The sequence below is a fragment of the Pholcus phalangioides genome, unplaced genomic scaffold (assembly GCF_987345545.1).
Source record: "Pholcus phalangioides strain wild (caught in Gottingen) unplaced genomic scaffold, Ppha-v1.0 ptg000021l_1, whole genome shotgun sequence".
Classification (NCBI taxonomy): Eukaryota; Metazoa; Arthropoda; class Arachnida; order Araneae; family Pholcidae; genus Pholcus; species Pholcus phalangioides.
The window spans coordinates 13,299,753-13,324,886 of record NW_028301614.1 but is presented as its reverse complement, the minus strand read 5'-3'; the positions used below and the strand labels follow the sequence as shown (position 1 = coordinate 13,324,886).

Sequence of the window (25,134 nt, the reverse complement as noted above, 5' to 3'; positions counted from 1 at the left end):
ATACCACATGAAAGCATTGTGAGAAAATCAAACAAATCTGGCAACAATTAAAGCCAACATTGAAGACTTGGCCAGAATCGACAATATATGGTTAGGCCTATTGTGAAATTAATAGGATTAGGACCATGTGGTGGTCTGCGGCCAAGAACATTAAAAAATTATGTTTAACTATTCATAGAAATGTAAAATTCAATATATTTCAAAATCAGGAAATTCATGACTCAACATTGAGTTTTCTGCAGAGAAGTAACATGTAATGTTACAAAGAAATGGAAATAATATTCTGTGTTAGACAAATTTCTGTTTTATAAAGGTGCAAATCAAAGCACTAATCATTAGACTATTGATTCCATTTAAGACACGTTTTCATCTCGTATAGTCTCCGTCTTAGACAGGTTTCGCTATATAAAAGTTTGGTGTAGTCACAATAATGTGGTTCCACTGTATATATTTTCCTGTTGTTTTTTTTTTTTTGGGGGGGGGGGGGTTTATACTGTATTGCAGGCTTCTCTCCTTGAAAAGTCATGTTTTTTCTAAGGATTTGATATTCCCATATAATTTTCAGAAAAATATATGGTTTTAATGATTTTCTATTTCTTCCATTCTTAGTATTAAGTATCAAAATCTACATTTCAGAGATGAAACAGCTGTAAATATGTAGTATTAAGAAAATAAATGTGGGTTCTGTTGTGTCCAGAAAAAAAAAAAGTGTTTAAAATTTCTAATAATTTCTTGTACTATTTAACTCCTGCAGGTGGCTCTTGGCAGTGATTGTGCTCTTTATGCGGAAGTTGTTAGCAAAAAGGATAAGTTTCACACCCTCAAGATCTTGAGCTCTGATTTCCCAATCAAAATTGATGATCTTAGGATTTCTGTAAGTACATAAAAAAAATTTCCCCTTTCTTCATGTCTAGTTTCACATGCAAAAATAAATTGAAACTGAATTGGAATTGAATTCAAATTTGTTTTTGCATGGGGAAAAAATGATTTACATGAATAAAAAAAAAAAATTAATGCATTCAAATCCTGTTGTAACAAACCCCAAGAGACCCAAGAAATCACTGTTATAACGAAATTTCGTTATATAGGAATTCCAGATTTTTACATTGTTAGTATGCAAACTTATCTGGAGGATTAGAAAAGTTTTTGTTAAAATGAGATTTTTTGCTATAATGGTATTTGTTAAAACGAGAACCGACTGTAATAATAGGAATAAATATAAAGCATGATCAAAAAGACGTAATAGACATAATTCAAATATGCGCATGTACAATCAATTCACTTGAGTAAAGGGCAAATGAATCACCAGAATGAACTATAATGTAATAACTCCTTTCCTGCTCGTCCTGAACTGAGCATGCCATTCTGGTCCATCTCGAGTGTAGCTCAAGGCACAGAAATTATATTCTATTCAATCCCATATTTGTATATCTTGTATTAACAAGTGGAGAGCGACATTCATGTCATATATATAGCCCTCTGGTGGCTCGTCGTCCATGAGCTATTAGCTGATCGGTTTCACCGTCCATTGCTCGGTTCCGTTCGGCATATATACGCTCTAGCGAAGGAAAATCTCTATCTCCTCTGTAGCTTAGTGGTCAGAGCACTCGTCCGGCAATCGAGGGACCTGGGTTCGACTCCCGGTAGAGGCAGAGATGAGTTTTTTCCTTCCTTAAAAAATTAACATCTCAAATAATAAATATCTTCACAACATCCAGTCTTCTGTATATCTTGTACAATCCCATATTGTTTGATATTAGTATTTTTTTATCATTATATGATAGCACTAAACATTAAGTAAAATTGTCAGGCATTTCTCAATTCAAAGTTCAACTCATTGGCTGGATTACGGTCAGGAAATAATGCTAATATACAGAATAAAAAAAAGTGATATTTTAATGTGAAACTGTCATTGCTGAATTTTGTAATAGAAACTCTAAAATCTTATGACATTTCAGTACTGTTAACTTCTACTTCAGAATGACCAGCTATACCAATATCTTATTTAGGTCGTACAGAAATGATTGACACAAATACAGTCATGGGGTGGAAATAGTTTATTCTCAAAAAACCAAATATTATATCTAACACCCCATTCAAGTCATTCCATTTCTGCCATTTGGCTGAAAGTTCCCAAATGGCTGTGTGGCGAAATACTCCATAGATATATTGGTGCCCCATTCAATAACAATAGCTTGAATTTTTTTTTTTTTTTTTTTTTTTTTTGCATCCCTGACGTATTTCATTTGTTGACCTCAGAAGAATAAAGTGTTTTGAGCAATCAACTACAATGTTCCTCAAGAAAGTCCTGTTTCATTCTGACGCTCATCAAATCTTATGCGCTTGTTTGTCAAAATCACGGTGTCCACATTTGCTGCTGTACTGAAGATCGTCTTGTGAGTGATAGGGGTGCTCACATCTTTGGCTGCACTTTCCTGTCCACTGTTGGACTTAGCCCACCAGTGGAACACAGTTGCCTTGACAATGCATTGACTCTGAACACCGACATAATATGACGATGGATATCACCTCCTGAAAAACCCCCTCCACAAAAACCATACAATCCTTCGCTAGTATGGATAATCACCTATCATCTTGCTGTCTATTCTTGCAATGACAGATGGGAAGAATGGCTGTTCTCAAATACAAATACAACGCCACAACAGACAAAATGCCCAACGAGGTGGCTGATAAAAAGATGCCCATAAAAATATGGATGTCATATATTTCAAAAATACAGCAACCCAATTAAAAATGCAATTAACACAAATTATAAACAATATATACACATGATAAATATTATACAACGCCCATAAAGAATGCTTATGGTTGTCTTATTCTAAGAATGGATAGCTTCTCGATTTACCCCAACATGTTTATCGTATTTCTTTTTAAACGTGTCAATTGTGTTACAATTTACTACCTCCGGGAGTAAGCTATCCCATTTATTAACAGCCCTATTAGAGAAAAATTCCCTGCGACACGATAGTCTTGCATTGTCCCTCACCAATCGATACTGGTGTCCCCTTGTAAAAGCAGTCGATTGGCGGTGTACTAAAAGTTCATGGTCCATCCTATCCATCCCATTGGAAATTTTGAACACTTCGATCATATCTCCTCGACACCTGCATTCATCCAATGTAAACATATTCAAAAAATAAAGTCTCTCTTCAGAACTCAAGCCCTGTGTGCCAAGAAGGACACACATAGCTCTTCTCTGCACCCCTTCAACCAAGTCTATGTCCCTCTGTAGGTATGGTCTCCAAAACCTTACAGCATACTCCAGTCCAGGACGAACTAAGCCTCGAAAAAGCGGAAGAATGACTTTAGGAGAACGCAAAGAGACCTTTTTGAAAATGAGACCAAGCATTCTATTCGATTTTTTGACCACCGCTGAACAATGTTCAGAAAACCTAAGTCGCTCGTCAATGAGAATTCCCAAATCGGTGACCCTAGTTGCATCCAGGATAGTGACACCATTCAACTCGTAAGAGAACCGTGGGTTGTTCGAACCAAAATGAGCGACCATGCACTTATCTACGCTAAACGTCATGCTCCATTCATTTGCCCATGCTGCAATCCTGTTTAAGTTGGTCTGGAGCAACTCCCTATCGCTTTCATTCCCGATTACCCCCATTAGCTTCACATCATCTGCGAATTTGATTCTCCTTAATCATTTGCCAGCTGGGTACCGTTTGTGCATTCCACATAGCTCACGACCCCTGTTGCTTATTTTTCTGGGTTTCGCTCTCGTGTGGAGTTTGTTCACGACATGAGAGGACTTGTGTCAATCATTTCTGCATGACCATAGTATAAGCTTGTTAAATAGGAGCTGTTGTAATTAATTTCAGTTATAATTGGATATTTCATAAGATTTTTTTTTTTACAATGCAATAGTTGAATCTGTCTTTTCCTTTGCATATCTTAGGCTGTGATCCCAGCCCAGGAATTAGTGCATCCAGAAACTGGTGTATTTATTAAAGGTATGTTATATTGTTCACCATTAGAAAAATCGTTATTACTACTATTCATTCCACCACTACTGTAGAGCAGGAACACAGAAAAAGAACCAGTCAACTTGAAATACATCAAATGCTAGCCATATTTCTGTAAATCAAACTGAAAGTAAATATATACAGTTGGGCCTGCTTATAACGAGATTTTCAGTTTCTGTTCACTTGCTAAATCCAATTTTGAGTTAAAAAATTAAATTTTAGAGACTAAAACACACTTAAATAAGTTTATGTAAGATTATATCAATATTTGATATCTAAAATATATTTTTTGCCACTTTTTTATCACCTTTTCATTTCTATTTTACCTTTGATAGATAATACTTTGCTTTTGGTAAAATTTTTCCCAAAACCTAAAGAACACAAAACCCAAAGGCAAGGCAGTTTTTCCCACCTATGACAAAAACTTGGCAATCCCGATTGAAATATTTGTGGGCTTTGGATCATGCAGACAAAAGTTGTTGCCCCTTTGGAGTATAGTGAAAAGAGTTTGTTTGTGTGCGTGTGTGCAATATAAATTCAATGGCATTACAGTCTACTGGCTGGGCACAAAGTTTAATGAAGGCCGTATCTTGCCAGCAGGCTGCCCATTTGTGATGTTTGCCATCAGGCTGCCCATTTGTGATGTTTGCCATAGAATATCAGAGATGCAACTTTACTCTAATTTACCTGGGTCCGGGACCCAGGTTACTCAACAAATCTGGGTCCTTTTTGAGCAAAAATTGGTCCCTCTCAAAAAAATTTATCTTGAAAAAAGTATGGTTGTGTCCTCCCATAATTCACTGGTATCTCCGTGCAATTTTTCCACACATGCCCCAAGGCTTTGATCACCTGCATCTATCTTTTCATTGACAGAGCGGTGGGCCATGTTCTGGGTAGGAGAAAGAGGTATCTCTGTGAATAAAATTCATTTTTAAAAACTTGTTCCATCCAAAGATTTATTTACTTTTATTGTCTACATTTAATTGGAAAAGCTTGCAAAGAAGCCCATTAACACTGAGAATTAACATAAGAAATTTAGCACATGTAATAAATCTGAAAAATATAGTTGATCCAGCTTATAACATTCCCAGACCTGCCAACTCTCCTGATTTAGGCAGGAGACTCCGGATTTTTCATCCTTCCTCCCACGCTCCGGATTTGTTAAAATTTCTCTGGATTTTGGCAGAAAATTAGATTTCACATTGTCGTGGCGTCAATAATTACCGTCGTCATTAGGGAAACAGCCGTAGTCATTTTCATCGAGCAGCCGTAAAAAAAAAAGTTTTTGTGACCGCATTTAAGCAACTGGCAAAGACGTGACTTTGTTTTCGTAGCATTTATTGGCAATCATTTATCAGGGGCATCACCTTCGTTGCCGAAATTCCTGTATAATCGCTATTGTATTCCATTAACAGCCGCGCGGTAAACACGTTTTTTCGTCCGCAGCTTTGTAATTTGAATTTTTTTAATCGTTTCTTCCGATTAAACATCTTCAGAAAGAAAATATAAAACTTTAAGCTATATACAGCTAAATATAAAGCTTTTAAGAATTCATATACCCAAGATTATCAATCACTGATAGTATCCACGAAAGGAAACACATACTTTATTAACAGTATGTAGATGTGATTTCTCTATTCTGCATGGAAAGACTGGCATAGAATTACATTCTTCTCAGGGGCAATGCAGAACGTGCCTTGGGGGGGGGGAGAATGTAACTTTTTCTTAATTTATTAAAAAAAAAATTTTTTTGATAGAGTCTATGAGTGTCGAGGGGGGGGGGTACCCCCCTCGGGAGAATCTCCGGATTTCTGGATTTCAAAAGTTGGCACACGTCTGCATTCCAATTTAGAACGTTTTTCCACTAGTGTGACTTATTTTCATGGTCCCAGCTCTATAGGTAATTCTCATTAATATTTCCTGTTTAAAGTATTTTCCTGCTTACAACGTTTTTTATGACAGTTTTTTGAAAAACATTATAAGCAGGATCAACTGTAATTAAACATTAAAGGCACACATTTATATATTTACTAATAGATTAATTTTATTAATTCCCTTCTGATTGATTTTTCATTTTTTTTTTTTTTTCTCTCTCTCTAAATCTTAGCTATTTTAATAATATCTTCTGATTTGAATTTAAAGCAAATGAGATTCTCTGTCAGACACTTATCTTCTGATTCCCTATTCATATTAATCCTTGCAAAGCGGTTTCCTGTTAGTGATTTTATTTTTCCTGATGGCCCACCATCAATCGCGGCAAGCATGCATTTTGGTATCCCATGCAATGTAAAGAAAAAGTAATTATAACGAATGAATTCTGCCCCTCTCTAGTCCAGAGCCTGGGGCACTAGACCCACTTGCTTCTCTCTCTTTCCCCCCCCCCCACCCTTCAGTTGCAGCCCTGCATCTATCCTCCAAATTTGTGATGCACTGATTTGAAATTTAATGTATACATATTTGTGTAGAAGGTCTGTGTGATCATCGTGGCAACCAGAGATTTTTTTTCAAAGGAATAGCCAACTCAAAATTGGAAAAATTTAGAAAATCATATTTTTAGCCGATTACCACTGCACGATCACGGGCTCCAAACCTGGATTTTCACTTAAGGAAAAACCTGGGGGGTTATGGGGGCCCATGCTCCCCTCCGAAGATGATAAAAAATTTTAAATAATTTTGTAGAAAATTAAAATATTGGGAAAAAATTCATTCTTATACTATATGTTAATTTAAAATTCTTTTTGAGTGTTAGTGACCCACAATTTCTATGGAAGAAATCCTTGTGTCCCTCCAAAAGCCGATTCTGCATACACACCTGCGATTTTTGCAATGCAAAATGGTGACTACCACATAGCAGCTAGATGAAAAACTAGATATTCAAGGTAGAGAGTTTTACAGATTCATTTTTTTCTTCTTCTGAATGATCTCTGAAAATGTTTCACAATTTGAACAGGCTTTCCAATTCCTTTACGATTTTAGAAAAAATGTGCATTCTCAATTTTGTAGGATCAAGGCGAATTTAAGCCGTATTGATGCTGTCTTTGAATGCCTGCAGATAGCCGCAAAAGTACTGTAATTTCCAGTGTGTAACTGTAGGGGGGACCAACGGGGGAATAGAAACTCTAAAATTTTAAAATTGTTTACATGACCCCTCATTCAGGAAAACAACTAAATATCCATCGTATCTTATTCTTCAACAACATGTGTGTACATCAATACAATACAGTACAGTATACAAAGTAGTAAAACTTTTTTCAGGTTACAGGATCACGATGTCAAAGAAGAAAAGGGAAAAAGTTTTGGAGGAGGTTTTTCCTTTGGGCCATTCAAGTATTACGTAAGCAGATTTTCTGCCATTTTTGACACCCTCCCCCTGTCAGCAAAATTTCGTCAGCAGCTTAGAATATTTCATATCTTCAAAAAATGGTGGTTGATGACGTAAGCAACCTTCAACCCCCCCCCCCGTCATCAATAGTCGGCAAATCCGAAAACCCCCTTCCCCCTTGATGCTGACGTAATACTTGAATGGCCCCTTTCTACTCTTTTCTTCTTGGAACTAGGGCAGGATGTGTGAACCAAATTTTTATGCGTCCTTTTCCGAAATTCCAGATATTTGGCATCTCTGAATAGTCATTCCTTGTAAGGAAAAGAGTGAGAACTAATACGTGGAAACCTGGACATGGCAGTGAGACCCTTTAGTTTTGTTGTTCTGTTATAATATTGAGAGAAAGGTTTAATTGTGATAATTGTTGTTAAAACGTTATATTAATAGTTAATATATAATTGAATAAATGCTTATAGTTTAATCAAAATCTTGTCTCTTTCATTGTTGTCATCCATTCAATGGTTACTGGGGGGGGGGGATGTTAAAGAACCAGGAAATGCAAGCCTACGTTGCATGTTGATCTTCATCCTCTTTTCCTTTCTGTTGAAGCAGTTCTTCTACTTTTGAATTTTGATTTCTTCTCTAAAAATACGTGGAAAATATCTCACACATGTCGTCAGATAGCACTTGGGTGTTCGTGAAGAGAATTTTGTGATCCTTGGTCAGGGCATGCTACGGCTGACTTGTCAACCTGACCCAGTCTACAATTTCGTTTGTGCTTGATTAATCTGGTCTATATCAATCGTTTTGTGTAGTGCACTTCTCCACAACTGCACACGGATGTGATAAACCCTAGCTGTTTTTAGTCCGTCCCGTTGATCTTTGGTCGATTTGAGGCATTCGCTTATCTTTTTGGTTGGATTGAAGAGGTCTAGAAACTGAGGTTTACCGTATTCCATGCAGTTGTAGAGAAGTGTACTACACAAAAAGATTGATATTGACCAGATTAATTGACCACAAATGAAATTGTAGACTGGGTCAGGTTGACAAGTCACCCGTAGCAGAACATGCCCTGACCAAGGATCCCAAAATCCTCTTTGTAAACACCCAAGTCCACAACAACGTGAGATATTTTCCACTTATTTTTACAGAAGCAATCAAAATTCAAAAGCACAAAAACTGCTTCAACAGAAAGGAAGAGAGGATGAAGATCAATAGTGCTTGGTTTCCCATCTTAAAAATGATGAGATTGAAATCCAAGCATTATCCAGAGCCCTTAGGAACAACTTCGGCCAATGGGGAAAACAGACTGGCTCAACAGACCAGTCCCGACGAGGCAGTGCGACTCAAGCAGGGAGAAGGCGTAAGTAGTAGCCTTTTGCCCATGTTATGTAATTCTTGAAAATGTTCACCACTCGCGCGAACGAAACATCACAAGACAAAAACTGTACTTCACGTCTTCCAAAAACCCCAAAAATGTTTACATTTAATTCTAATTTACACAATGGCGATGAAAGCCTTTTTTGTTTTTCTTTTCAGTCATGTTTACTATGGAATTTGAGGCTTTGGAGAAACAATGTTTTCACTTTGATTTTATTTGAGTATTGTAAAATTTTTATCCAGTCACTGTAGTCATGATTTTTAAAATAAAAAAATAAAAATTTTATTTCTTTGATTTAAATCAATTTTTTTTATTTAAATTAACTGACTGCTTGTTAATCATTTAGAATGCATATTTTCATATCACCTACCTTTCCAGCTAATCTCTCGAATTTATTTCTGCATTGGTGAATGAACTACAAGCAAAAAGTATGACCATTAAAAATCTGTTTTTCTTACACAAAAGGTCATTGAGCCCAAATTAACTTCATGTATTAACATTTTTAGTAGAGAAAAGGGAAAAGTGCTTTTATTCATGAGGGTCCCCAAAAGTGAATGCCTGGTAGCAAGTCTATATCGCATGTGGCACAGATTTCTTGATTCACTCGATGGGTCATTCGCCAAAGGGTCATTCAGCATCGAGAATTAGAAAAACATATTCTATTGATGAATTGTTTCTTGCACCATTGACAAATGCATTTATTATGATGTGTTTCCAACTTGCATGATGTTGTATTTATTCACAAATTTAATGAGTTTTGACTTTTAAAAAAAACGAGCAAATGCTAGATTTTCTCAATTTTTGTATTAAAAATTCAAGCCTAGCAGTATTTATGTTAGTACAACATCTATTATTATTTTAAATCATCAATTAATGCATAGAATCCAAGGCTTTACATGAAAAAAAAAATTTCTTTGTTATATTGGGGGAACCCCAGTGCCTCATTGTAATTGTCAAATCCCATTTTAACGAATTCCTTTATAGCGAAAATCTCATTCTAACGAACACTTTTCTAATCCTCCGGATAAGTTTACATAGGATCAATGCAAAAACCTGAAATTCCTTTATAACAAAATTTTGTTATAACAAAGTGATTTCTCCGGTTTCTTGGAGTTTGTTATAATGGGATTCAACTGTACATTGAAAATACTAAATACTTAGTGCAGTTTTATCTGCTTAGCTCCCTAGATTTTTTTGCATTTACACAAAATCTAGAAATAGACCAGCTATTTTTCTGCACTGCATCTAAGAATTAGGTTCAAGTCTATACATATACCAGATCTTCTATACTTATTTTAGTCTAGAATTTTACATATCAACAGCCTTCATTAAACATTTCAATAATATGCATACCATATTCTGTTACTTTTAATTTCAATGTTGTTGAAGTTATATAAAGGAAAAATGGAATTTAAATCTCGTTAAATCAAGTGATTTAAATCATCATACCCTGCATGTTAATATTTGTGTTAAAAAGATTTCAATCAGTTTTTTTCCCTCTAGCTGTTGCTGTTGGTGCTTTCCATGAAGAACGAACGTTGATCTTGAGCACAAAACCAGAGCAATTTTCATCTACTTTTAAATGGAGAGCAATGAAGTTGGTGAGTGAAACACAATTAAACTAACAAATCATCTTTGAGTAAAACATGCAAAATTTCTATGCATTCATATAAATGATGTTCCATAGCCAATGTTGCCCGATGTGGGCAATATCACTTCGGGAAGTGATGATATATGCATAGCTGCCAAGTCTCCCGAATTTTTCGGGAATCTCCCGAATTTTATTTTCATCGCTCGATCTCCCGAAAAGTTCTTAAATCTCCCGAATTTTTACGAAAATCACAAAAATCCCTAATTGTCCCTAAAAATTCATTGTCCCTCCTACTTCATTAAAAAAATCCCCGCTTATGAAAACAGTCCCTAAGAAATTTCTTGTGGGTCATGAAGCCTCTTTTTTTTCCCTTTCGAAATGACGTCACACTTCGTAAATGGGGAAATTCCCTTTTTAAGGAAGTTTTACAAACCCTCTGATGGTAACAAGAAAGTTGTTTGTCTTATCGTGCAGGGAAATGGCTTAGCAGCCAATAGTCCTGGATAATAATTGAAGATTATGGTGATGCACATGTGGTCAAAATTTCTTTTGTTACGCACGTGCGATATAACAAAACACGAATAATGATGAGCAAAAACATATTTAATCAATTTTAAAGATACTTATTCCGATGAATTTCCTTTCATCAAACGTTCCAGAAGAGGGCTGACTTTTCCTTTTTGTACAAGTTGTGTTACGGACATAAACATCGGTCATGGAAAGACTGCCATCATCAGTCGTGAAGTGAAAAGAAAACATCAAGCAAGTGTCACAAAAAGTCAGTGTTCTTCAAAAATTGACGGTGTTTTCCTTCATCTTCCGATGATTTTGGGGTCATTCGCGCAGAATGTTTGTTCACAGCGTTTCTGATTGAACACAATATTTATTTTTACATCATTGAAGTTTTGGCCTCCAATTTCACTTGTTTTTTGCGTAGGAATTTTATTCCCAAGGGTTTAACTTCCATGTGTGTAAAATCCCTATTTTAATTTGACTTCAGTTTTTGAGTAGGGATTTTATTCCCTATGCTTTAACTTTTATGTTTGGAAAATCCCTATTTTATTTGGAAAAATCCCTATTGTATTTATTAGGGAGTGGTTTTAGCATAAAATACGGGTGTGTGCAAAAATCTCCCGAATTTTCATTTTCCAAAGTTGGCAGCTATGTATATGCCGGGGAGGGGGTGGGGATAATAGTTATAAATACAGTGTAGAATCCCTGTGCGATTGCTGAGAAAAAAATGTTTATGAACAGAAAAGTTTGGAAAACTGTTGTATATGGAGTGCTAAAAAATTTTTGGCCATGTCTAAATCTAATACAAATATTGAAGCCTTCACTTATTTTCATGTTTCTTTTGGTACCATCTGATGATTTTCTGTGATAGAATGACTATATACCTCAATTTCTTTTTTCAGGGTGTGATTGATTTCAAGGACTTGCCTGCTCACTATAAGTAACTGTTTTTTGTTACTCTAATTAATCAATTAAGAAGTTTAGAGAGATTATTTTATATGACACATTGATTTTTTTTAAATAAAATTTTTATTATTTAGGCTAGAACAAGAAAAACCCAGAAAACCTCTGTATGAATACATTGAAAAATATGCACATTTGAATACAGAAGACTGTGATAAAATTCTAGAGTACCTTAATATTGATCCAAAACGGCTGTACTTTGCACACTCTGAGTAAGTAATATTTACTTTTTAATCAAGATTTGCTAAAATATGCCACATTTTACATTCCATTAGTATACACCAGGGCTGGACAAATTCTAGTTGCCAGGTTGCCATAGCGACAAAAAAAATTGGTAGTCTCACCTAAAATTTCCTTAATGTAAGCTGAGAGCAGCATAAAAGTTTGGAATTCATAGCAGCATATCTGCCAACATGAAAGAGGATCACTATGCCCGAAAAAAGCATTATTTTGAACCTTTTTTCTTCAGGTAAAAATTTTTATTAGCATTTAAAAAATGTTCTGCCACCTAGATTTTTTTGCGTTTTGTCCAGCCTCGATATGCACAATTTTTCGACAATTCCCAAGCTTCTCAGTTTGCTCAGTGCCAAAAACCATGCATAGAAAAACAATGAGATATATTTCAAATCAAATATTTTTGTTTGTCTTTTGTTGTCAAGTTTTTCCTTATTTCTATGAAAATAAGAATGTAATTATTATTATTCAGCAAGGTGAAGCCAGAAGAAATGGGGGATACTATTGTTCAGCAACAAAAAGAAAAGCTTTCCAATGATCAGTGAGTATGATTTTCTCTATAGTAGCTGTGATATCAATGTTTAAATTTTACTGATTGAAACATCGCTCTTAAATATCTTTAAAGTTTTGTTCACACAGAGGATTGTCTTCCGAAACTCTTCCTAAAACAGTGACATTCTTTCCCTTGATAACAAACAAAAAATATTTCCATGTATGAATATATGAGTCCTTTCATTCAAAGAATACTTGTCTATAGGGGCTAAGGATTAATTACAATAGTGCACAAATAAGTTCAAAAAGGAAATGTCCAAGTTTTAAACATTAAAAATTAGTGACAGTAATAGCGTTAACGCATGAAGATTAGCTGATACCTAAAGATGTGGACACATGCAGATAAATGATATTTTAAAAGGCAGCACGTTTTATTTAGTGCAGTTTTTTAATGTCCAAAACATCAGCTCTGAAGAACCTGAGAGTTTGTTATTGGAATGTGTCTGCTGAGAAAAAGAGTGAATTGTAAAACATTAGGGGGGGGGGGAATTCTTATGGATATTGCAGAAGTGAATTTAGAAACAGAAAATGTGGATATAAAAATTGGCATTCGAAATCTGGCAACTTGCGGGCCTGAGGAGTGCCAGATTCTTGATGGCTATAATATATGGCTGCATATATTTAATAGAAAATTACTACCTGCATAGTCTCTTAAAGAAGGAAAATTAGACACTAAATGGAAAGGGAATGAAATTTCAATGCTCACCAATTAAATAAAATATTTCTACAGAATTTTAGCTCAACTGAGTGGAACAGTTTGAGTGCTTGCCAATGCATCTTTGAAAATTGTCTCTGATATCTATGCCCAAAATTGAGATGGATGGGTTTTTGAATATCAACCAGTATTACATTGAAGATATTGGTAAACAAATATAACTTTACCACCGTCCCAGCCCAAAAACTATTCAGCCAACAGAATCGACACCACAACAGCACTTCGTCCAGAACCAGAGGAATGGGATGTTTGGACATGACCCCTTTCCAAAATAGACTGCATTCACTGTGCGACTCTGGTCCGGGCCTTACAAGTGTTACATGGCTGGGATCCATATAAAAACAATATAAATGTGAATTAAACTAGATGCCTCAATTAAACTAAAAGTTCCCTGCAATAAAAACTAACATGAAAAGAAAAACCTATCGCTCATGTTCTAGCCCTGGTGAGCTCTCTCCAAAACACCGGGTATCTTCTGTCCATGGCACCATGGAACACGTCATTCCTATCTTTCAAACTGCAGTTGGGACATCTTTCTCTTTTTTGCAACCTTGTCTTCTGTGACCCTCTTCACCACACCTTCCACATCTTTCTCTGTTCCTGCAGTTTGCAGCTCTGTGTCCAAATCTGAGGAACCTAAAACACTGGTAGGGCATCAAATATTCCCTGATATGATGATGATGCCAATCCACATATACATGTCCCTTCTGTCTGAGCCTATTAGAATCCTTCTCCTCCACCTTGATGACTTCATCTCTTGAATTACACTAGGTTTAATGAAAAAAATAATGTGATGAAAGAAAGCATTGATGAAAGTGATAATTCCAAAATGAATGAAAGAGGTAATTCCATTTGCTTGACCATCCTTCCCACCATGTTTGCATCACTTGTATCCGTCACTCCATAAACCACAAACTGTGGTTGCGGTCTGACTTTTTCTTTAATCGGACACTTCTCATTAAGCTTAGGGTTATCCCTAATCTCCCTCTGAGACTTTTCTACGTCATCTTCTTGGGCTTCCACCACCACACCCTGCTTTGTGTTTCTCATGCTGTTTACCCTAATACCCAAGGTTCCCGGGTTTATCTCTTCTATGAGATCCTCCATCGTGAACTGTGCTTTTTCCTTAACCTATATAACTTCTATTTTTATCTTGGTCCCTACTCCATCTCTTTTTCTTGTTTCTGAGTCTTAAGTTTTTCTGAAGCTATTGGTAAGGAAGAATCAACGTGATGAAGATACTTATAAGAATTGCATTTCCTTAAATTCAACATTATTTTTCTTGAACTTGGATTGACTATACTCAGGGCCACAACTAGAAACAAAAATTTACTCTGTCGCCCAAGGTCAGTATACATTTTGGTGCTCCCTCCCCACTATTTTAAACAGAAAAAGCATAAACTCTGGCATTGCAGATCTAGTATCCAAGTCACCAGATCACCTTTCCCTCTCCTGATTGTGGCCCCTGCCCCATTTCAAATTAAACTGTCTCTTGTGATCCCAAATTAGTGACCTCACTTATGGAGTCAATGCTTGGAACAGATAATGGTTTTAACTCAATATTTGACTAAATATTTTTTATATAAATCTGGGTATAACTCTTCAACTATGCAAAAATTTCCATCTTTCTATTTGTCTCATTGTATGGGGTTTTTTTCTCTTATGTAAGGTATCAATTGAGGGAATGGTTATTTCAAGGCGAATTGCTGCTCTTTAAAAAAGTTTTTATTAAGACTTTCAGATCTTGTTTCATTCATTGGGTTACTGTATTTTTAAAATATGACACCAATATTTATTATGGGCATCTTTTTCTCAGCCACCTCGTAGGGCATTTTGTCTGTTGTGGCATTGTATTTGTATTTAGATGACTGAAATGTTTAAGGTTTAAATATTGGAAGGGGGGGGGGATTTTCATTTTTCATGTTAATTTCTCAAAAAAAAAAAATTGTACAAAATTATTTATATTATTACTTTAATTTATTTCAGCCTCCATATCGGTTTGAAACTTTGCCGCAGTATAGAGACCATACCAACTGCTGAAGTTGAGTTCAATCGAGCTATCTCTCTTAATCGTAAAAATGCAAATGCTTTTTCCAGTTTGGGTTCATTGTAAGTTATTTTTTCATCCCTTTGATGCGTGTAGTATGCTTAAATTAGTTTGAATAATGATAAATATTATGATATGGTTTTAAATCTTTCATCAAGTGTATTAAAAGGTTGTGAATTTCTATTATTTTATAATATTTTTTGTGTGTAATTCAAACCATTATACACTGATAAACAATTTTTTTTCTCTGTCTCACTTTTTTCTTTTTTTTCATTCGTGCTGATCTTCCTTATTCCTATGTGGCTTGACAATTTAGTGTGAGATACTATCAAATAATTCCACTGTGTAAATGGTGATTCTTTATGTGCAAAGCTGGCCTTCCCACCCTCTCCGGGTACATTTCCACCACGCACAGCTTAGAGCAGTGTTTTCAAACCTTTTTGATGTAACCCCCCCCCCCCATAGTGAAATTGATGCATCACAGACTTCCTGTAGCGAAGGGTGATTTCGGATAATCCCCTTGGCTATGATCTATGTTGGTGGGGGGGGGGGTGTACTTGGACAGATTTTTCATCTGGTCTATCTATAGTGAATTAGTAGTTTATAAAAAAAAAAATCATCCCAATCCCTCCAGGCTGGAGTCCTGACAGCTCAACTAGCATAAAATCCAAAATGTATTGGTTTTTTTTTTTATGATTTGCATGTCATGAAAAATTGAAGTAATAAATTGATTTCAGAGCACTAAATGTGTCATTCATGCAATGGTAGGAAATGAAAACGATCTTGCAGATTCCTTACAATGTACTCCCAAAACCATAGGGGTCTGTGCACCACAGGTTGGAAAACATTGACTTTTAGGGAATGTAGCTGAGGAGTATATTTTTGCTTAGTTTAAATCTTAATGAATTTCTTTCATTCTAGATGTTGATTCATAGTGTGTGGATTAACTTGCTTCTTTAAATGTGTTTCTTGCTTCTTTAAATGTGTTTCTTGCTTCTTTAAGGTGTGTTAAATTTTAATATCTATTAATATGCTAAGGACTCATAATTTCTGTAAAATAGCTCAGTCAAGAAACCCTGCAAATTTGATTCTTTTTTTTTTTTAGAAAATGACATGTTTATACACATGTCAGTGAATATGAAAAATTTATCAAACACTCAACCACCTTATTTGTATTTCCCCGTGTTTTTACTGTGGGTTGTGCCACTTGTCTGGGATTTTTATAAACAATTTTTTTTCTCAATCAAAAAAATTCTTTTTTTGCACAGGCAATGCTTATCAATATATGACAACCATATTTTTATGGGCATCTTTTTATCAGCCACCTCGTTGGGCATTTTGCCTGTTGTGGCGTTGTATTTGTATTTGTATTTGTATAATCGTGTAATTTCACCAAGTTTCTGACTGACTTCTTGTCTATTCTGTATTTACATACTTTTTTATTTTTCCAGATATCGCAATCAAAAGAGATACAAGGAAGCTATCGAAAGCTTTGAAACAGCTTTGAATTTAGATGAAACAAATGAAAACTATAAACAACTGCTTACAAAGACTATCAAAGATTATTTGAATGACGAGTTAGCAACCCATCTTTGTTATTTATATTTTTCAGTAGTACAGTGAAAAATCCTATATAACAATACCCTTTTTATAACTATATTGCTCTCTGGTCCTGATGCAGTTTTCATAGCATTAATACAGTCTGCGCTCGTTATACAGTCGAATCCTGTTTTAATGAATACCGTTATAGCGAAAATCTCATTTTAACGAACACTTTTCTAATTCCCCCAAATACGTTTACATAGGGACAATGCTAGGTAACCTGGAATTCCTTTACAACGAAATTTTGTTATAACGAAGTGATTCCTTCGGTATCTTGGTGTTCGTTATAACGGGATTCGACTGTATATTGAATATTTATCTGTAAATACTTATATCGCCCATTATAGTGGCCCTTGCATTATAATGACCGGTACGACAAGTCCCAAATATCTTCCTACTTCTTCCATGTTATCTTGTATCCAATATTATGACAGATAAATATTCAACCCATTACAATGTCCGAACACAACTCAGCTCCCTTTTTTTTCAACGAAATGGAAAAAAATCTGTCGAGTGTGTTTGACCTTCACCTTGGACGCTTGGAGAAGAAAGGGTATGAAACGTAACTTCTACAGAAAACCCAGTGGTTTGCTAGCGCCATTACTGGAACACTGGAAACTTTGCTTACAATTCTGTTTTATTTTCTCGCATGATGGCTCACTCCCACTTCCCTTATTCTAAATTTTATTGCAAAATTTTATTTAATTTCTCAATAGGAGAATATACCGACAAGTAAACTTATTGTTTTGCTGGATGTAATGAAAAATGTTGGTTTATATAAACCATATACAGTATTTTCGTAAGTGAAATGTACATACTGTGTATAATGTTGATTTTTTAAGCCAGATACATTTTCATTGCATTATTATAACAAAATGGAAGAGGTTTTTTTTCTTATAAAAAACAATACAATATATATAATGTTCCAAAAACTAAACTTTGATTTTTTTTCAAAACTTTCTATATAATGACCTCCCAATCTAATGTCCATTCTCCATGGAACAAAAAGAAGTCATTATAACGAGCATTGACTGTATATTCTATCGATAATGATAACTCCTCTGTAACAATATTTTTCCAGTCCTTTGAGGACTATCATTATATACTGTATAATTTGTTTTTGATACAATTGTGTGAGATATGAAAATTCTCTCACCTTACAATATCCTAGGTGAAATTTTAGCATGCACTGTTGATAAAATTATTTTGCTTATATTTGGGTTTAATTTTCATACATTGATCTCACTTAACACAGTTATAAGAATCTTACAGGCGGTCCAAATATTATTACTCAAAAGATGCTAGATAAACCATTTGCAGATATTCTGAGAGCACTTGACTCAACCAAATGCAGGACACTGGTTTCTTTTGGGGGGGATCAAAAAAATATACAGTCATCACTACTTAATGCGATCACATTAGGACTCTTATTTTTTTATAACAATAACCGAATGATAACTATATCTGAAATAAATAATAGTCACAAGTTTGATAACCACACATCTGTCTGATTGAACAGGACAAATGACCATTGAATTTGAGGCCAGAAAATGGGACAACTACATTTTTCATTCCCAAATAATTTGTTGGAAAATGTTAAATCATTTTGTTGTAGTTTTCTTCCCTTTTAAGCTAACATCCTGCATTTTTTTTAAATTCAGTCAGTGTAAGGAATTGAAACATAACTGTCTAATGTGTATCCAGACCTGCCAACTCTCCCAATTTAGGCGGGAGACTCCGGATTTTTCATCCTTCCTCCCGCTCTCCGGATTTGGCAGAAAATTAGATTTTACGTGAGCTTTCACATTGTCGTGGCGTCAATAATTACCCTCGTCGTTAGGGAAAACACCCATAGAGGACAGTCGTAGTCGTTTTCATCCAGCAGCCGTAAAAAAGTCTCTGTGACTGTATTTAAGTAACTGGCAAAGACACGACTTTGTTTTCGTAGCATTTATCGGCAATCATTAATCAGGGGCATGACCTTGGTTGCCAAAATTCCTGTATAATCATTATTGTATTCCATTAGCAGCCGCGCGGTAAACACGTTTTTTCGTCCGCAGCTTTGTAATTTGAATTTTTTTAATCGTTTCTTCCGATTAAACATCTTCAGAAAGAAAATATAAAACTTTAAGCTATATACAGCTAAATATAAAGCTTTTAAGAATTCATATACCCAAGATTATCAATCACTGATAGCATCCACAAAAGGAAACACATACTTTATGAACAACAGTATGTAGATGTGATTTCTCTATTTTGCATGGAAAGACTGGAATTATAAACTTCTCCGGGGCAATGCAGAACCTCCCCTAGGGGGGGGGAAGAATGTATCTTTTTCTTAATTTATTTAAAAAAACTCTTTTTTTTTCGAAAATATTTTCATGAACTTTTTTTTGATCGTTTCTGTGAGTGTCGGGGGGGGGGTGCCCCCCTCGGGAGAATCTCCGGATTTCTGGATTTCAAAAGTTGGCACGTCTGTGTATCACAAATTTTGTTACTTTTCATCATGTATGGTACATTCCGTAGATCTCAAAGTCTTTCAAGCAAAAACTGAATCTGTGCAACTAAAAGAAGGGACCAAAAAGTGAAGAAAAAGACATTTTTTCTCATCAAACATTTGTTTCACTATAGGAAGGCCATCACAATAGCAGCTTCACAGTATATAGTTCATAGTGAATACCGTGTCCCAGTTACATCAAGTACGGAAATCTATTAACAAGGGAGGGAAGAGAACATTTTCTAGCTTCCTATATAGTTTTTCATGCTGAAAACAGTAACTTACATGGTGTAGTTGCCCAGGTCGATATGATACCTAAAGTACCAAAGGATGTATAGAGGTGTCACAAGTTTGATACCCAGTTCATCCTTGTCAAAAACTTCCCTGATGCAGGGGTACATCAGAAACGTTGACATGACCACTGCTACCGCAGGGAGTCCCACACTGAGGGGCTAGTGCACTAACCTCTCTATGAGTATAAAAAAAGACTGCCATTCAGAATCAGCAATAAATTGTAGGTCTCTGCCTAATTAGCCTAATGTGCAAAAAATTACTGTGGTGTGACAAAAATTATTGATCCTGTTATCATTGTTCAATAGATGATATATCTAATGACAATCTATATGATCATTCACTGATCAATGATAACTTACTGGGGAAAAATTAAAATGGTGAAACCTTAGCTTCGAAATGTGCAAAAGAAACTTTCAACAACAAAAAATACATACCGAAGTCCTGATAATTATAAACAAATTTTTCCCTATGTTATGGTATTTGGCTGTTCCATTCTTTGCTAACATGATAACTAGAGCTTGGATTTTTATGCCCCTAAAGATGAAAAATCGTTGCTAATAGGTAAATTGAGGTTTTTTTAACCTATCAACAATAATGTTTCATCTTTAGGGCATAAAAATTCAAGCCCTAATGTTAACAATTCTCGAATGGTAACATTATCTGTGATTTTAATAAGCAGACTCGACTGTATTAAAAATGACAACAAATACATTACACTGGTCAACAGTGGTTTTGGTGTCAAGGTTTTTTGAGGTGATTTCATATGAATTTGATGCCTTGAATTCAAATATAGTATTAGTTTTTGCCTAGCAGCTCGAGTTTTTAAGATATAACATTTTAGTGAACTATACATTACACTATTTTAAATGAAATCCATGGATTAAACAAACAAACTAAATACGGAATTTTTATTCTATTATACAAATATTATTGTATTTAAAGAAAGAGAAAAGTCATCAATTAAGCCAATTACTCACTGAACACTTCAGAAACTTCTTTTCCGTGACATTCTTGAATGTATTTTGGCACAATCCCATTTTAAAGACCAGCAGTAATCTGCCATCATATGGCTATCCCATCTCCCTTGGTAGCGTTCCTCCATAATTTTAATATCCTGGTGAAATCTTTCACCTTGTTCCTCACTAGTGTCTCCTAAATTATCAGGAAAATGGTCTAAGTGGTTGTATAAATAGTGCACCTTAATGCTCATGTTACACCCAAGGGATCTGAAACTATTAAGCATCTCGTTTACTAGTACAACATAGTTTTCAGCTTTGCGTTTGCCCAAAAAATTTCTGATAACTGCAACAAATAAAGTCCAGGCTTTTCTCTCAACCTCATTCATCGAATGTACGAAGGCAGGGTCTTTAATCGGTTGTCTTATTTGTGGGCCATCAAATATTCCTGCTTTAATTTTTTCCGTACTCAACTGAGGCGTTTTCTCCTCTATATATGTAAAGCATGATCCATTCTTATCAAGAGCCTTTACAAACTGCTTCATAAGACCTAGTTTAATATGCAGTGGAGGAAAGATGATTTTCTCTCGTGCAACTAAGGGGTTATTAATGATATTCTTTTCCCCAATGTCCATGTTTTCTCTCCTAGGCCACTCTTTTTCTAACCCAGTGATGTGTTTTATCTCTGCTATCCCAGAGGCACAAGAAGCAAGGATATTTGGTGTAGCCACTTTGCTGTCCAAGGAGAAAGTTTACCATTTTTAAGTCTACGCAAATCACCCATTGATGTTCATGATACTTTGTTCTTCAAAACCAAAGCTATGGTATCGTATTCTTCTTTCATTTTTGTTGAGTGAGCAATTGGTATTGAACCATATTTGTTCCCATTATGTAGAAGAACACATTTCAAACTTCGCTTAGAACTGTCAATAAATAGGTGCCAATCATCCGGAAAATATTCTGGAAGACCCATTTTCCCAGGAGACCTCTAATATCGTGACAAAATACAATATTTTCTTCTTGAGAGAAGAAGGGTAGCAGATCTTTCTCTCTTGTACAATAAAATGTAATTTTGGTTTCTGGTTCAAGTAAATTTTTATCCTTCAACCTAGAAGCCAGTACTTCAGAAGCTTCTTTCGACAAGTTGAGATCTCTGATGAGGTCATTTAGCTCATCTTGGTTGAAACGTTGGGGAATTGATGATATCTCCTCATAATCACTGCCACCTTCAGTGGTATCAGAAGGCTGATCAGAGGGACAATACTCGTCCTCACAGAGCTCTGGTAGCTGGTGAAACATTGGAATTGGCACTTCTTCTGAGTGAGAAATCGGGCACCTTGCAGAGACTAAATCAGGATAAGTCCACTTGTTACGGTTCTTTCGATTGATTCCAGTAATATTTACTAGGCAGAAATAACAGTCATCGAAGTGATTTTTGGGTTCTCTCCAAACCATTGGTACTCCGAATTTCAGACTTTTCCTTTTTCCGGTAGTCCACTGTTGTAAATTATAAGTTTTACAGACCCGATGCGGTGCCCAGGTTTTATCCTGATCACCAAGCCTAACACCAAAATATCCAAGATAAGCTCTCTTTACAAAGTCACTAACAGATTTTTTGTTTACCGGAAATGTGTATTCTCCACATATGTAGCAAAAGACATCAGGATGATGTACACAGCTTCTTCTACTTGAACTCATTTTATTTCTATTCAACAACAATCTACGTTATAGGTTAACTTTATAACAACTCTTTACTAAACAGACATTTCAAGCAACACCAACATTGACCTATCTGCACGGCACGAACTCACAAACTAATCTCAACTGCAGTTGAAGTTTTAAAGGTAACTTCAGATACAGGATAGGTAATTCCATCTATCGGATTTTTCTGGAACTAACTGGACGGCAGACGGTTCATAAGAAAGTTAAATCCTACATATTGCTGCCGTTCGCTTGAAATAGCGTTAGTCTTCTTTTTATAACAATTGGATTAAAGTAATAGTATTTATTTATAAAATAATATATTATTATTATTTCATAAATATTATTTTAATTCAATTGTTATAAAAATAAGACTGACAATGGGTCAAATATACATGAACCAATCCTTGTATAAATTTTACGACACTCATACTTGAAAGAATTGAGCAGAAAATAACATTGATAGATAAGTGAAATTATCTAAAAATGTAGAGCTGATAGAGAAAAACTGATTTCATATTTAGATTCAGCAACCCAAATATAGCTAAAATCTGTTCTAATATCCCAGGCACCAGTGTTATAAATATAACAAACTGTTTATCATCCAACCCAAAAGGTAATCTTTTTTTTTGTTCAAATGTATTAAAAAAAACAATGTATTTAAACAAAAAAATATTACCTTTTGGGTTGGATGATAAACAGTGTAAGTTATATTTATAATGTATTTGTTGTCATTTTTAGGATACCTTGTATGTATGCACTGTGAGTGGTTTTCAAATAAAAGAATGAACTGATTAGGTGGATAGTTATTCGCTGCCCTATTAAGTTTACATGCATTAATTGCAAAAGAATGCCTTAAGGTATATAGTGTTTTGTTGATAAAATCACTTACCATATATACTCGTGTATAATCCGAGTTTTTTTGTGGAAAAATTCGTTCCTCAAGTGGGGGGGAGGGGGTCGGCTTATACTCGGGTCAGTTTTTAATGGGAAAATATCGACCCCCACAATCAGTAGTCATTTTTGTAGCAGTGTTCGAGAAACCGGTATTATTGGTATGGGATATGTTCAAACCCCGAAAATGTCAAAGACGAGGCAAAGAAATCGAAAACATCATTGACTTTGATACCAGGTGGGCTAACGTCGATTGTAAAGCCTTATGTGAACATCAACAAGCCTGAGGAATTTGTGGATCGAATAGATGACTTCCGATGATAAAGAAACCACAAAAGGTGGTGCCTTGAAGAAATCTGACATTGGTCTAGTGTGCCAATGGGTACATGAGGCGTGGAATTCTGTCTCCACCGAAATTATCATCCGATCCTTCAAAAAGTGTTGCATCAGGAATGCGATGGACGGAACTGAAGATGATATCCTCTTTGAAAGTGACAATGGCGATGACAGCGTACCCATCATAGGGGCGATGCCGCACCCTATGATGATCTGATAGATTACGATGAGCTTGGAGACTCAGAAGAAATGGTTTAAAAAGTTTTAATTGTTTTCTATCGTAAATTTCCGTAAGCTATTAATTTTGCATGAAAATATACGAATTTTTTTTTCTCTGAAATGCACAGATTTTTTTGGGGGTCGGCTTATACGGGATCCGGAACTTTCGCCCCCGACATTATGTCCACGACAGTTTGTCCCCGACATCTTGCCCCTGGAACGTTTCGTCCTCGTTGCATTTGACCCCCGGAAATTTCGCCCCTGGCGCGTTTGGCCCCGAAAAATTCACACCTGACATTTCACTTGCCCTGAACGTATGAGTGAGTGATCGAGTGACCATATGAGTGACCAAGTGAGTGTGAAATGGACTGTAGGAGTGCGTTAGTGACCGTACGAATGACTAATCGAGTTGCAGAATGACTCACCACGTGAGTAACCGTATCAACTAGTGTGCAATTGACTTTATGAGTGAATGACCGTATGAGTGACCACGTGACTGACCGAATGGCTGTATGAGTGACCAAATGAATGACCTCATGAGCGATCAAGTGAGTGATCGAGGGATTGACCGTGTGAGTGATCGAGGGATTGACCGTGTGAGTGACCAAGGGAGTTAGAGCGATGAAACATTTGAGTGAAGAGTGGCCAAGAGTGAGTGACCGATTAAATCTTATGTAATTTTCCAAGTGAGTGACTGAGTGATTGAGCATATGAGTGACCAAAGGAGAGACTGAGTAATTAACCGTATGAGTGACCAAGTGAATGACCGCATGAACGACCAAGTGATTAACTGTATGAGTGATCAAGTGAGTGATAGTGGGATTGACCGTGTCAGTGACAAAGGGAGGAATTGAGCAATGGAACGTTTGAGTGAATAAGTGAGTGACCAAGTGACTGGCTAATTAAATACTGGTGTAAGTTTCCTAGTGAATGATTGAGCGTATGAGTGACCGAGTGGCTGACGGAATGAAAGACAGAGTGAATGCTTGAATAAATTTGCGAGTGACTGAGTGATTGAGCATATGAGTGATCAAGGGAGAGACTGAGTGATTAACCGTATGAGTGACCGAGTGGTTAACTGCATGAGTGACCAAGCGAGTGACTGTATATGTGACCAGGTGAGTGACGGTACGAGTGTTCAAGTGAGTGATCAAGGGCCTGACCGTGTGAGTGACCAATTCCATCACTGAGTGATGGAATGCATAAGTGAATGTGTGACTAAGTGAATGACTGCATAAGTGAATGTGTGACTAAGTGAATGACTGCATGAGTGACCGAAATATTGATAAAGTGAATGACCGTATGATTGACCCAGTGAGCGA

At 35.8% G+C, this 25,134-nt stretch overlaps 1 protein-coding gene across 5 annotated transcripts in view; it reads left to right on the top strand.

Moving 5' to 3' along the window:
- The window catches only part of LOC149070663 (tetratricopeptide repeat protein 14-like), a 98,149-nt gene that overhangs the window by 19,003 nt on the left and 54,012 nt on the right, over positions 1-25,134 (top strand). For all 5 annotated transcript variants that reach the window (XM_089249145.1, XM_089249146.1, XM_089249143.1 and 2 more), the window contains exons 5-12: positions 755-874; positions 3,929-3,983; positions 10,202-10,299; positions 11,705-11,742; positions 11,843-11,977; positions 12,472-12,540; positions 15,253-15,375; positions 16,765-16,890. In XM_089249145.1, the coding sequence (XP_089105271.1) occupies positions 755-874; positions 3,929-3,983; positions 10,202-10,299; positions 11,705-11,742; positions 11,843-11,977; positions 12,472-12,540; positions 15,253-15,375; positions 16,765-16,890 (764 nt within the window). The remainder of the gene's footprint in view (positions 1-754; positions 875-3,928; positions 3,984-10,201; positions 10,300-11,704; positions 11,743-11,842; positions 11,978-12,471; positions 12,541-15,252; positions 15,376-16,764; positions 16,891-25,134) is intronic.